Genomic DNA, 14,525 nt, shown 5'->3' with positions numbered 1-14,525 from the left:
GCCAGCATGATGATTAGGAGAGAGAATCAATTAGGGAAAGCATCAATCCAGTGGTCGGCGTCTCGATTTGAGAACTCGATGACAATTCTTCCACGATAGATCTGGAATTCTGGACGCGAACAATGACCTGATAACTTTCAGAAACCGTGGTTTTCTCTCCGCATGTGCTAATCAAAACTCCAGCTGGCTATGGTTAATCTACCATGGTTTATATAGGATAATAATAGAGGCCATTTTACCTTTTTCCACGTCAGCATGTGGTGGAATCTTAAAACTAAAACTGGATATGGATAAGCAAGAAACTTACCAAACTACCCCTAGAATACAAGTTGTCTTGCATCAAAATATTCCATGATATTTTGATAAAAAAAATATTCCATGTGATACAGCCTCTACTCTTTGTATCATATAATATAGTGCATTCTAGGAATTTTAGGACGGAAGAAGTAGTTCACAATATCCTGATCAAATCTCTGTTGACGGGTCATAAACCATATTGCCTTTTACTATGATGCAGCTTATCCAAATTCCTCCGTAATCTCCCCGGAAATAAATAATCGCAAATATGGTTTTATCTACCAACCGACCAAAGGGTAAAATGGGAAACGAAAAAGCCTATATATGTTGACTTGTGTGGGCTTGTGGCATTCAGAGCGTTTCCTTTGCCGTAGCAAACAGACAAGAGAGAGTGGGGGAGACTAGCGGAAGAGGACAGCGCACGGAAAGCGAGGGGAGGAGAGACAGAGAGGTCGCATCGGACGGCGGCGAGATGCTGGCGGTGTTCGATCCCACGGTGGCCAAGTGCCCGGAGGGCCTCCGCAGCCCGCCGGTCGCCGGAGCGGCCGCTGCAGCAGGCGGAGCCGGCGCGGGGGCGCTGATGAAGGGCTTCTCCGACTCGCACGACGGCGCCGTCACCGTCAGCCTGGGCCCCTCCGGTGCGCTGGCCTACTCGGCGGCCAACCAGAACCCCCTCGTCCCAAGGTGCTGTTGTGCTCCCCGGCCCGTGCTCGCTCGCTTGCCGAATATGTGCTTGTGTGATGTGACGCCTCTGCGTGATGCGAAAATGGTTCGTGTTTGTGTGCTTCGGCTGAGATTCGGTTATGTGATCGCTGATAGGATCTGTAGGATGCATAGATCTAGCGGGTACAACCTCTTCTACTTGTGATAAAAGATGTAGTTCATCCTGAAAACTAGAGAAACAGAGAGGAGAGGGTGAGACGTCACCGACCATCGGAGGATTTGGCGGAGGAGCGGGAGCCGTCCATGGTCGGTGCAGTGAGGACAGTGGCGTCCGGGGCGGTGAAGTGGTCCAGTGGCGGTGTCGCGTCCCGGCGGTGAAGACGGTGACGCAGTCCAGTGGCGGCGAGGCAGTGGAGCTTCCCGTCACTGGCTGCGCACCCTCTAGATCGGATTAGGGCGACTTTTGGCTGCTCACGGTGAACCTCGTGAAAAGAGCCGCCGGCCCCCACCTCTGTTTTTATAGCGCGGTGTGACGGAGGCCCACCAACCATGTAGGGTTGGGCGTCCCCGATCAGAGCGCGGATCCAAGGGCCTGGACCAATTGGTGGAGATCATCTAACAATCGCTTCCTGGAGGTTGGATTGGAACGGGGTGAAACTTTTTGAGGTTCCCGATGTGTGGTCTTATTTTTCTTTAGATTCTTGAGGCTAGCGAACGATGTGGGCTTCGATCAGGGCTGCAGATGCTTCCCATGCCGATTCGAGGAGAGATTTCTTCCGTTTTTATGTACAGATTTTGTTTTCGTGATGGTCTTGTCTTGTGGGTATAAACTTGGGGCGCTTCTGTGGCGTAGTTGGTCATGCTCTTCTAGTTGTCTAGATCTTCTCCATAAGTTGGTAGAGTCTGCACCGCGATGTTTTTCCAGGCCAAATCAACACGTTTGTGATGAACGCGGTGCGTTGTACGATTTTGAACATTGGGGTTGTTATATGTATTGTTGGTTCATGACTATAAACTCCATTGGGGTTGTTATATGTATTGTTGGTTCATGACTACTGTGAGTTGAGTTTGTGGATTCATGAATGCATTGATTCACACACATCTACACCTCTACACGCTACACCTGATTTAGTGTCCTCCATTTTTAAGTCTGCTTGTATTTACAGTAGTGCTGTTTATCAGGTAATATTGACTGCTAGATCGGATTGTTTTCAAGTAATACCTGGAATCACTTTACTTAAGGGATGCTATTGGTTCTAAAATGAAATTTGACAATCCATCTTACAGCAATTAGGGAAGGAAGAAAGAGCATTCCTAGTTCAGAGTACATTTACAGTTGATGTTTTTTCACCTTATCCTGAGCCATCTAGTCCTATATATCTATGAACTCTAGTTTCAAGTCCAATCATCTTAACAGGCATATATGATTGTTATCCAATATAAAGAGACTTCCAATTATTGTGTGGAGTTGGGTACGGGTATGGGTATGATAACTTTGGTTGAACCTTCTGTATTGCTACTCTCTTTTGCACGCTCTCTATGTTACATATGTTATTTGAATATCTGTCACTGGTACTGTAAATATTTCACAAGAGAATGATGGGCTAGGATGGCCAATAGCATGGCCATGTCTTGTTGACACAACTGAATTACATGTCAATTTGGCACTTGTAAGCATTTGTTCCTTGTCAACCCAAACAGGGATGATGGTGACAGGTGATGTTTATTATTAGGTAGTAACACATAGTTCCAACAATTGAAAATGGTTGTGGACCTGTTGGAAGTTGAGTCCCTTTAAACAAAATGAAAGTGCATTGTATGTTAACCTATTATTAGCCTGCTCAGTTTTGCACAATACAAAACAGAATTAGCATTGATGGCATCCAAATATGAAAACAGCATGATAGCAAGTCTGCTTTATTTGAAGCATCATGCTATTGGTGCTGAGAAAGTCAATCTCTGGAAGGAAATCTCTCAGACTCGTTTTAGGCTTGCAGGATTTGGTCAACTGCATTGCATGGAATTTCTTTTAAACAAGATCATTTTGACACGAAAAAAGATGCATCGCAACACATACACACTTATCTCGAATCGTGATTGATCCTGGGAGTTCTTTTGTTATTTGGTATTTGGTATATCCCTACAGTTGACCGAATTACATTTAGCTGATTCTGCGCCTTGTTCTCCTGTCCAGGTTGTTTGGTGCTGTGAATGACATCTTCTGCCTGTTCCAAGGGCACATTGAGAACATTGCCAACCTGAAGCAGCATTATGGCTTGAGCAAGACTGCGAATGAGGTGACTATCCTCATAGAGGCCTACAGGACCCTGAGGGACAGGGGTCCGGTCCCAGCCAGCCAGGTTGTGAGAGACCTCGGTGGGAAGTTCGCGTTCATCCTGTATGACACCCTGTCAAAGTCCACCTTTGTCGCTGCTGTAAGTTCACCTATTGTAATTCAGCCATCACTTCTTTCCTCAACCGTACCTTGTTGAATGTGGCTTGAGCCTTGTTGCAATGCCAATGTTTAAATGCAGGACGCTGATGGCAGCATCCCTTTCTTCTGGGGTGTCGACTCCGAGAATCACCTTGTGTTTTCTGACGATGCTGGGCTCCTCAAGACAGGCTGCGGCAACTCGTATGCGCCATTCCCCAAAGGTAACTACAACAACAGAACACCATTTCTTTTCCAGTCATCCTTTATGCTCAATCATCTATGTAGTACTTGCCATTTTTTTTCACGAACATGCCTTTCATTCTACTTACTATACATGTCCACCCCTCAGGTTGCTTCTACACCACCTCCGGTGGGCTGCAGAGCTTCGAGCACCCGCTGCACGAGGTCAAGGCGGTGCCACGCGTGGACAGCCAAGGCCAGATGTGCGGCTCCACCTTCAAGGTCGACAGCGAGAGCAAGAAGAAGCAGGACGCTAGCATCCCCCGCGTGGGCAGTGCCGCCGACTGGTCCAACCAGTTCTGATCGTCCGGCTTTGTCCACTATCTTCTTGGTACCCATTAGCCATTACCCCGGCTGCTACGAGGTGCCGAGCTGTGTATCTGATGAATCCTTGAGACGATTTCTGCTACGTTTCTTGCACACTTGTCGAACGCCGTGAGATTCTCACGTCGCGTTATCTATGCTATCGTGTAACTGATATACTAATCATACGGAGTATTCCAGGTGGTGGTAGATGTACTGCAGAATCTATCTCCCGTGTGTTTCAATAAAGCTGAATAAGAGGCTCGATTTGGTTCTGTGGATTTGTGATGCTAATAAGAGTACTTTTGAGTCGGTTTTTAATTTTTTATTGCATCCTTTTCTTATTCTTCTCGTTCTCCTGTACTGCATTTCATTACCAGAAAGCATCGCGTTGCCCAAATCTTATTCAGCGCGCGTGCGCCGCGTGAGCTCACGACGCACGGTTCCCTTTTCCAGCAGCTGTGTCCGGTGTCCTTCCATTCCTGTCATTTTTGTCGTGCTCTGTCCTAACTCGGAAACATTGGGCCACGATGGTCCATTAAAAAAATCAAAACAATGCGCCGTTCCTTTTCCCCCTTCTCCCTGCTCGATTCATCTTCTCCGTCGTTGTGGCCCGGCCTTGATTTGGGGGGCTTTTTACATATTTATCATTATTACGATCGCCACTTACAGAAATGGCACTCTTAGAATGACGCTTACAAATTTAGCCGTTTTAGTTCGCGCTCCTTTCATTTTTACCACTTTTGCCTATGTGGCACGCCAGCTCGTGCTGACATGCTGGCACCGGCACGGGAAATAACCCCGCTGCCCCCGGCCATCTTTCAATTAGACACGCCTGGAGGTAGCATTGAGCTGATAGATGACATCAGGCAATATACCAGGAGGCAATGCTATAGAAATCTTCCTTCTTTTGGCAAACAAGATCATTATCTGCTCTCTAATGGCATCTACCATGCAGTGCACAGGCAGGTCTTTGTGCTCTTTGATCCAAGCATTCCAAGATTCTGCTAGATTGTTGTTTATGTAGTCACACTTGATATCAGCAGAGAACTTGCTTCTTGCCCAAAGAAATGGATGGTGCTCATCAAGCCATTTCTGCACCTCTGGACTAGCTGGCAACACTTTGTCAAAGAAGTACTTGAACTTATGTGGGGAATATGCTCTAGCTACAGGCCACACATTCTTGCCATACACATCACCTGTGTAGTACCTCTTCATATTCTCCATCAAATGCCTAAAACATTCTCTCCACTCTACATCTGGAAACACACTTTTTACAGCTGACTCCAAACCCTTGCATGCATCTGTGCAGATTGCTAAGTGCTCCATGGGTCCAATTGCTTTCCTAAGTTGTTTCATAAACCAAACCCAATTGTCTTTTGTCTCAGAGTCAAAGAAGCCAAATGCTAAAGGAAACAACCAGTTATGGCCATCTAGAGTTAAGGCTGCTGGCATGTGGCCATTCCAGGACTCATTCAGAGCAGTGGAGTCTACACTGATATAAGGCCTACAGCCATTCAAAAAACCATCTATACTTGCTTTGAATGCACAGAAGAATCTGCTAAACCTAACTTTGCCTTCATCATCTGTGATAGTGTCTATCTCTACCACACTACCAGGTGATCTCAGTTCTATCTCAGCCTTTATCCTATACAACCAATCGAAAGAATCATTCCACTTACCAAAAAGCTTTTCAGATGCTCTCCTAGTCCCATTGTACACTGTCTGGTAGGGGATGTCAATACCATATTTGAATTTCAACTCTTTTTTCATCTCTGTAGCCCCCATTGATGCATTCTTCTTTAAGAATTGAACTGCTCTCTCTACCACCCATTTTATTGAGGCCATAGTGTTGTCTTCAACCCTTTGTGTAGATGCACACTTATGATCTTGTTTATTTATTTAAATCTGCATGTACAAAAAAAAGCCATACATAAGTATAATTTAAAGGCTTTAAACCACCAGTTCAATGGAGAAGATGCAATGCAAACAAAAACTACAACAAACATGTGTATAAAATCAGAAAATGTACCCTGACACTGCCATCATGTTGGGTTCTGGCTCTAAGTTTCCATGGGCAGCCTAGAGCACCACAGCAGACCCTGTATCTTTCTGTGTCTAAATGCTCAGTAACAAGCTCAAACTCCCTTTTTATAACATATTGTTTAATTGCTAGCCTAAGCTCCTCCATGCTGGGATACACAGTGCCTACACTCATATTAGGATTGTCCCTGTCCCATTCATACAGTGGCTCTTCATGAGCAATGTCATCAACATCAACAGCTGCTGCATTCATGTCTTCATGCATCTGTGCTGACATAGCTAGAATTGGCACCTCTTGTGTACCATGTTCTTCCTCTCTTACCTCAGCTTCCTTGAATCCCATAGCCTCATATATCTGATCCTCATCAACAAGCTGTGTAGCAGCACCATCATCTTTAGGGTTCTCTTGAATGGTTAGAATGCTCCAATCAACTACTACTATAGGTTGTTCATCATGGGGGGGGGTGCTACAAGTATCACCACAGCCTTCAACATAATTAGGCTCTGCACTATGTTCATTAGTCACACCAGAGACACATCTAGCTCTAGAAGCAGATGAACTAGCATTGTCATTACACACACCTTTCTTGACAACATCAACTGTAAGAAAAGCCACCCTCTCATCCTAGTGGTCCTTAATCATTTGCTGCACATGTTCATCCCTCCTAAGCTTCCACTCAGAGCCAGTCTCTTGGTCTACAACCCAGACTGCAAGTGTTTGAGAAGGCCCCCAGATAGTCTTTGTTGATAAATTATCATGGAATTTAGCAAGAGAATACTGATCGTTCCTATCAAACCAGATGTCATGTTGCTGCTCTACCATGTCCACTGGACCATATTCATCAGCAACATATGGACCAACCTTAACAACTAGCCTAAATGCACTGCCAGGATCGATCCTGGCATCATCATAGACATGGAAAAACATGAGCAAGTACAGACTAAGTACTACACACCTACTGTGGTAAAGTGCTTACCAAGGAGGGCAATCACCAGTGGCCATTGCGACACGGATCAGATAGAGACGTACTACATCAATCGCCTATGAAGAAAATAGCAGAGCAAGACAAAATCAGCGAACATTAACCTAATCCCTAACCCTACTCGGCGCGGGCTCTGTGTCCCAGTTACGAAGTAGGGCACATATCTTCGATCCGTCGATGATGGATATGCCGAAGAACACCAAGGTTGCCATCCATGGTGGGTGTGGCGGTGGAGACGAGCAGGATGGGGGCGGCGGGCGGGCAGAGGAAGGAGGCGGCGGCGAACGAAATGGGGAGGGGGAAAAGGGAGAGGGCAACGGCGCGTCTAATTGAAAGATGGCCAGGGGCAGCGGGGTCATTTTCCGTGCCGGTGCCAGCGTGTCAGCATGAGCTGGCGTGCCACATAGGCGAAAGTGGTAAAAATAAAAGGAGCGCGAACTAAAACGGCTAAATTTATAAGCATCATTCTAAGAGTGCGATTCCTGTACGTGGCGATCTGATAATGGTAAATATGTAAAAAGCCCCGATTTGGGGTGGCACCCGCTGACCTCCCCTGTCAACATGGAGGCAGAAGCGTCGTCGACGCCGGTGCAGCCCCCGTCGACGTGGAAGTGAAGGTCTATCGTAGTCAGCGCGGCCTCGATTTAGGGCGAATTCATGAGTGCTGCCTCGATTCGAGGTGGATTCAAGCTGGTTGAGGGCTGAGAAGCGAGGGCCCCCGACGAATCCACCGCCCGTCGAGATCCGGCGGCTGCAAACAAGACCGGGAGGAAGGATCCAAACCTGTGGCAGAACCGCCTAATCTAATGCCTCACAGGAGTGCTTGTCTTCCATTAGACACTAAGCACTCGAGGGAGAACACTAAATTACTCGGTTCCGTCGGGCACACCCCAGGGGAGAACCCGAAAATCCACATTTTTGCCATCAGGATCACAAATGAGAGAATAAAGCTTACATCATTCTGAACCATTTCTTACACCACTTTTAATACAACATCAGAGTATAATAATTATTAACATAACAGCGGAATGAAATCATATTATCAGAGTTGTAAACAATTTAACTGAACAACGGAATATAAACATGTGATCAGAGTTACAGCGGAAATAAACCTCTATTAACGACATGATGAGGTATTGATATATAAACTACGACAACAGATTATTAAACTTCTATTTATAAAAGCATTTGGTGAGAGTTATAAATAACAACTACGATCGCGACGTAAAGGAATCCTCGCTGAGCCCACCAGGAGGAATCCACACACAAGGGTCAGCTCTAGCATCAACCTGTCACCTGCAACAGGGGGAATAAAACCCTGAGTACTCAATTGTACTCAGTAAGACTTACCCGATAGGAGAAAAGAAAAGACTCCAAGGATATGCAAGGCTATCTGGTTTGTGGGTTGTATTTGCAGGAAGCATTACTAAGCGTGCGTCCTTATCTTTGATTTTTAATAATAGCCGCATTGGTTCATTAACTAACCATTCTATGTAAGCACCTGTACTACTTTCAAGCAGGTGGTAAGCAATCAGATTTCCTTTTGTCCATCTTCCATCTTTCATCTTCAGTTCTTACTACGATGCTAAACCGTAGACAAGCCGTACCGGATAGCCCGGCGATTCACGAATCAATGCCCCCAGCTGGGTACCCCGAAAACACACGCCCCGCTTGTGCCCCAGGCACAAGCCGGACCAACCCGTCACTCTGCTGTCCCGGGTGTCCAGGTCCCCGTCCAAACTGGGACTCCAAGCCCCCGCCCCTGAGTCCCAGACTCAGTGCGGTGCAAGGACCTCCTCCACCAAAACAAACCCTAACAGTCGGTCCGGAAAGAGCCGGATCCACGACAAGAGAGCAACAAGCTTTCCAAGCGCCCATACACAAGTATGTGCTCGGGATAATAAGTCTGTGACCTGCCTAGAGTCATATGCATGATCGGTCCTTAATCGACCAGACAGGGAGAAACGGTGTAACCAAGCTATGACCCGCCTCCGCGGCGACACAACTTCTTACACCCACCAATACCCAAACCATATCCCTGCCCGGTCACCATTTTCCTTTCACCATTTTCATATTTTCCAAGTGATAGTAATCCAATAATATATTTCCTATCTCTCGCGAGTGACAGGCAATCACTCGACTTCTACCGGAGTCCTGTAGCATAGCAATCTACACGATCCTGTCATACTAGTAAGACTCATAGGAATAAAGATGTGTATGCAAGTGGGTTCCATTCAACTCCTTAAAACTTAATGCACAAATATAATTTAAACTGCAGAAAGTAGGGGTTATGCACCGGGGCTTGCCTGGGAAAATATAATCAGAAGTTAGCTTTCCATCATGGCGACATGATCTCCAAAAGCACCATTCCTCCAGCAACTCCCGATGACTCCGTGATCCACCGACGTACCTATATGCTATGCATGCGATGAAATGCAAAGATGTAATTAATCAACTGAAATCGTGACTTGTATAAATACGCTTTACGCCGCTCAAGTTAACGAGCTAGGTCTAACGACGACTGTACTTAGGCTACATACCCATGTTATCGAACAAGACGTTATTTCCCAACAACTGTTTTTAGTTATACAAACCAAGGTGTTTCTTTATTCGCAATAGGACATTATTATTTATCTAGCAACTAATTATTCTAGAGCTACAAATTATGGTGAGCAGCTAATATTGCTAGGAACCTACTGTAAAGATTTCAGATCCAATACCATTACCAATTGATCACAACAATCCCTATAAGCTTATATTTTACAATATTAAGTATCCCATTTTAATTATATATCTCCTAAAAATATCATCAAACTATGTGAACGAATTACACTAATAGGTAGGTTATGATTTTAGGAGACTAACAAAACTGGTTTGGCATTTTTATGATTTTTCTATGATTTTCTATGAATTTTACAAGCTTATTTCCGAGACTTAATTAGACAATGTCTATATAACGAAAAGGGCCAGCGGCTGTCTATTCGGCCCAACTCGAAAATCCACGCACGCCTGGCCCAGGCGCGTCGGCAGCAAGCGCGGGCGGCACAGCCGGCCCAACGCGCGCGGACGGCCCAGGTGGCCAGAGACCGACCGGCCCAACGGGGCACAGCGGCCCAGCAGAGCGGTGTGGCCCACAGCCAAGCCCAAAAGCGAAGGCAGTTTTGCACTAAAACCCGTGAACTATCCGCGAATTAACTAAGGCCCTACTTGCGAATCTCTGAGTCTCGCACTATTACAAAATGAACATAGTAACAAGTGCTATTTACGTTATGGTCCCTCTTCTACCTCAAAACAGAGCACGCCGTGGGGATGTATTCCGCCGATCGGTGGGGAGACGGCGCGGGGCAGCGACGGCTGGCGAGGGCGGGCCATCGACGCCGGTGGACATGGCGCAGCTGACGCCGGGGCGCTACGGCATGGCCGAGCGTGGGTAGAGACGCGCGTGCTGGCGCCGAGGAGCGCTGGTGACTGCGGAGGAGGCGTCGGTGGCGTGGGTGCGCCTGCGCTTGCGATGGCCAGCAGAGGGAGAGGGAGCACGGCTGTGCGGTGGAGCGGTCCAGCACGGCGAGGCTCGTGCACTCGCGCATGGCGGAGTGCGGGTGTCCAGGGCGCTGAGGGCGGAGCACCGGCACGGCCACGAGGCACGGCGATGCTCGGCCTGAGCGACAGAGGCGCTGGCCAAGCATGGAGATGGACGGCGTGGACGCGGGGGTGCCGAGCGGGGTCGGGAATGGAGCGGCGCATGGGGGCGACACGGACGGCTCCGGGATGGTGCGGTTCCCAGCGGGGTAGCAGATGTCGCGGCGGCTCGGCGCGCAGCCATGGCACGACTGGAGGGAAAGTGCCGCGGAGCAGCGGGCAAAGCTGCGCGCCGGGAGGGCCGGTACCGGCTGGAGGGAGGCGCAGGGACTGGGGTCGCGTCCAGCGCGGCGGCGGCGCGTGCTGCGGCAGCAGACCAGCGTAGGCCGGGGCTCGCTCACGGGGAAGGCGCGGGCGGTTACGGCTAGGGGCGCAGCGATTGCGGGCGCGAGGCAGGAACCGAGGAGGGAAGAAAAACAAGATGCTCGGTTGGTAGGACGGCTCCGGCTGCTGGCCTGGTAGAAGAAAAAGGAAAGCAAAGAAGGACGGCAGGAGACACGATAGACAACGACATTGATTAAAAGAAAGGCAGCAGCACAGAGGACAGACAGAGACAAGACAGGGCAGTCACCGAGAGAGTGAGATAGAGAAAACGTGGGACGACGACATTACACGGGTCGGCCATCAGGGCATCCAAGGGGCAAACAGCAGAGATGGGCAAGGCCGGGATGAGCAGAGGACGTGATGGCTGTTGACGCTGCAAACCACTGCCGCCACTTGTAAAATTTTTACTGCCAGGAAAGGAGCCGGGTGGATAGACCAGAGATAGGGTGATAATGACATGAGTACAGTACAGTTACATATTATATATAGAACACGTACTACACTACACTAGTGCAGACACTTCTAGTCTAGCATGACAGTACGTCTCAGGAGACCCAACCAAGTCATGTAAAAAAATTAAATGAATACTGTGCTTTGTCTCATCACGTTATGTGTTTATGCATCGTCCGATCCGATTAACTCCCACCAATAATTATTTCACGCAAAAGTTCGTACTTCGCACTAACCCATAGAGACAAAATATTTAAGCGCTATTTAATTGCTTGGCTCGGTATAGTTTGCTAAAAATGGCATTTAAAACATAAGCTAAATATCTAAAATTCGAGAAACTCGTTTCAAAAATTTTACTTAGGCTTAAATCGCGGTGCTAAACGAGTTCGTAACACCAGGGGTGTTACAACCAACCCCCCTTAAAAAGAATCTTGTCCCGAGATTCGAAGCGAGGACCAGAAGGGGCAAACGTGATCACATTTCGTAGATCAGGGATTACACGACAGATTACACGACTTCGAATACTAAACCACACGGGGATCTAGGGATACATGGTTAAGAGCAACCTGGTACATTCGAGACCTAATCCAGAAGTCGAGATAAATGAGGACAATGGAGAAACAACAAGATAATGATTATCCAAAACATGGCGTAGCACCAACAGATCCAGAAACAGTCGACTGAGAAGTAAAACATCGTGAACCCTAAGATTGACTACCCAAAAAGGGAACTTGAACTTCTTCGACGAATCGGATCCTTCCTTCTTCTCAGATCACACTATCACCTCAGACTGTCGAACCTAGCTTCACAACGATAACTGGATTTCGTAGCTCTACGGTGAATGCAAGGGGAATGGGATGAAGAAGAAGAGCAAGGACCAATGGTACCTTAAATAGGCGGACGGAGAGGGGAAAGCAACACACCAGAGGCGGATGCGGCGGGGCTGGGGTACACAGATGGTGCATGCTGTGGAGATAAGGTCGGGGATATGGTGCGCTTCCTGTGCGAGCGGCGGAGGGGGAAATAAAGGAGGGGAGGGGTCCGCTCGACGAGGCCGGCGTGCGGGCGGTGTCACCAAAAGAAGAAAGAAAAGGAAGGGGAATGGGGGGTCCGGCACGGGGAATGACGGTGCGGGGTAGGGAGCCGACCGGACACCAGGAAAAGGAAAAGCGCATAGTGAACAAGGACGATGAGTGCGGCACGACGCTGCGACCACACGAAACACAGAGAGCTAAAGACCCAATACAGGCGGCGTTTGCAGGGCATGTAGCGAAATGACCCAGCATGCGTAGCGCGGTCAACTAAGCACAAGGCTTAGGACAAGACGTCCACTCTGACTTTTGCAATTACTCCCGACTACCCACTGCTAACCTTCCTTGACCACATCCGTCTTTTCTGTAAACCAGATCATGTCATACTTTCTTTCTCCAAACCACCTCTTGTGTACCTGGAGAGAACACTTTTGCATCACCCGTTGTGGATTTCTCGTTTGAACACCCGAATATTTCCAAGGAGAAAATTTTAAAACAAAACGGTACGGCGATGTAACTTGGTAAAGGTACTTGGTCAACAACCTCGATACCAGCACGTGCCGAGCAGCATCACCATGTGGCAGCTGTTCCACAGGGAGCCCTCGGTTTCGTCGCAGCACCATAAGCTTTTAACTAGGTAACTATCACCAACTTACACGCCATGAAGGTAGTGGGGTCGTAGACCACAGAGTAAGGGGGTATCGCAAGGGAAAAAAATCAACAACAAAGGTTTCCCTTCACAACAAGGGACAAGGAATTTAAATCCAACGACGGATTTGTTTTAAAAAGATTCAAGTGTTCTGTTGGGACATCCACAATTAGTCGATACAGTGTCCAATAACACCCAATCACGGCTGATCTGCTGGTATCTGAATGACAACTTCTCTTGTAACCCGCTTAATATCGCCCTTGAAAACTTGGAGCATGTCTAACGAGGCTTTAAAGTAAATGAACGCAATAAACACAGCGAAATAATTAAAATGCACGTTCCAACGATCTTATACGGGTACAATGTACAGACACTCATTCTCCCTTTCATGACATAGCATTTACCTACGATCGGGCGATCTCGACACTACGGATGACAACAACAGCAAGAGTACAATACAGGGGGACAGCAACGAAAAACACTACTACTACGGCACAACGTCCCAAAGCAACTAGTCTACATCCTCACGGGGCAACGACTGAGTGGGGAACCAAGGGCTCTTCATCTGACACTTCCGAGGGTGGAGGTGCTGGCGGTACTACGACATCGGTTCTCCTCTCGGGCGGTTGGATAGGGATCCCCTCTAAGATCGGGGCATCCTGCCTTCCAGCAGCCAACGTCCTCCGTTCGGCCCTGGTGACAAGATAGGCCACCCGCAGCTGATGAACATGCCGATCTTCGGCTTCCTTCAGGGCTTCCAACATGGCAGCCTCTCGGCTCTCAGCAGCTGCAGCGCTAGCATGCGCATCGGCGAGCTGCACCTAGAGCATCCGGTTGAAGATCTCGGCTTCCTCGGCACGCCGAAGGCACGCCCTCAGCTCCAAGGCTTGATGGTCGTACTGCTCATCCAAAGCGAGCAGGTACGTGGTCAAGTGCACCACGGTGGGACTGTCCTCTTGCACATCTCGTCCTTGCAAAGCCTCCATGCGGGCCCTCCATGCCCGCCGATTCTTGTCCAAAGGAGGAAAGAACCGTATGGGGGTACGGGCAATGGGTTCTTCATAGATCTGGCAGAGGTACCGCAAGGCTTTGCGGGCCACAACCTGGTAGGTGTCGACGAAGCGAAACCCGGTTGCGGTCACACTCTAGGCTTCAGTGAGGTCGGGGAACTCTTCACTCTTCCCGATATAGATGGTAACCTCACACCGCTCAGTGCCATGCTCCTCATACTCACGGCCCTCATACTCAGGACGATCCTTGACTCCGAGCTTTTGCAGGGTGGCATGTAGGATTCTGGGAAAACCCTCAACGTTCAGGCAGTAGGTACTAACCCAGGCTCCTGCCATCTTTGGCGGTGGTTGCAAGGAAGGCTGAGCGAAAAGCTGGCTCAAAGGAAAAGCTAAGCGAGCTAAAGTGCGCTGAGTGGTGGTACCAATGGCTAAACCAGGCCCTACTTATAAAGGCAGAGC

At 48.3% G+C, this 14,525-nt stretch overlaps 2 protein-coding genes across 2 annotated transcripts; one reads left to right on the top strand and one right to left on the bottom strand.

Annotated features, from left to right (window-relative positions):
* Positions 1-652: 652 nt before the first annotated feature.
* Positions 653-4,212, top strand: LOC136518703 (stem-specific protein TSJT1-like). The gene is made up of 4 exons (XM_066512393.1): positions 653-981; positions 3,155-3,395; positions 3,495-3,615; positions 3,744-4,212. Exons 1-4 carry the CDS (start codon positions 770-772, stop codon positions 3,935-3,937), a joined length of 768 nt encoding a protein of 255 aa, XP_066368490.1. The 5' UTR covers positions 653-769; the 3' UTR covers positions 3,938-4,212.
* Positions 4,213-4,762: 550 nt separating this feature from the next.
* On the bottom strand, positions 4,763-5,725 carry LOC136536160 (uncharacterized). The gene has a single exon (XM_066528542.1). It carries the CDS (start codon positions 5,723-5,725, stop codon positions 4,763-4,765), a length of 963 nt encoding a protein of 320 aa, XP_066384639.1.
* Between the last annotated feature and the right edge of the window lie 8,800 nt (positions 5,726-14,525).

Source organism: Miscanthus floridulus, chromosome 2 (genome assembly GCF_019320115.1).
Source record: "Miscanthus floridulus cultivar M001 chromosome 2, ASM1932011v1, whole genome shotgun sequence".
NCBI classification, from domain to species: Eukaryota; Viridiplantae; Streptophyta; class Magnoliopsida; order Poales; family Poaceae; genus Miscanthus; species Miscanthus floridulus.
Note: the sequence above shows the minus strand (reverse complement) of the source record. Positions and strands in the feature narration are given on the sequence as shown.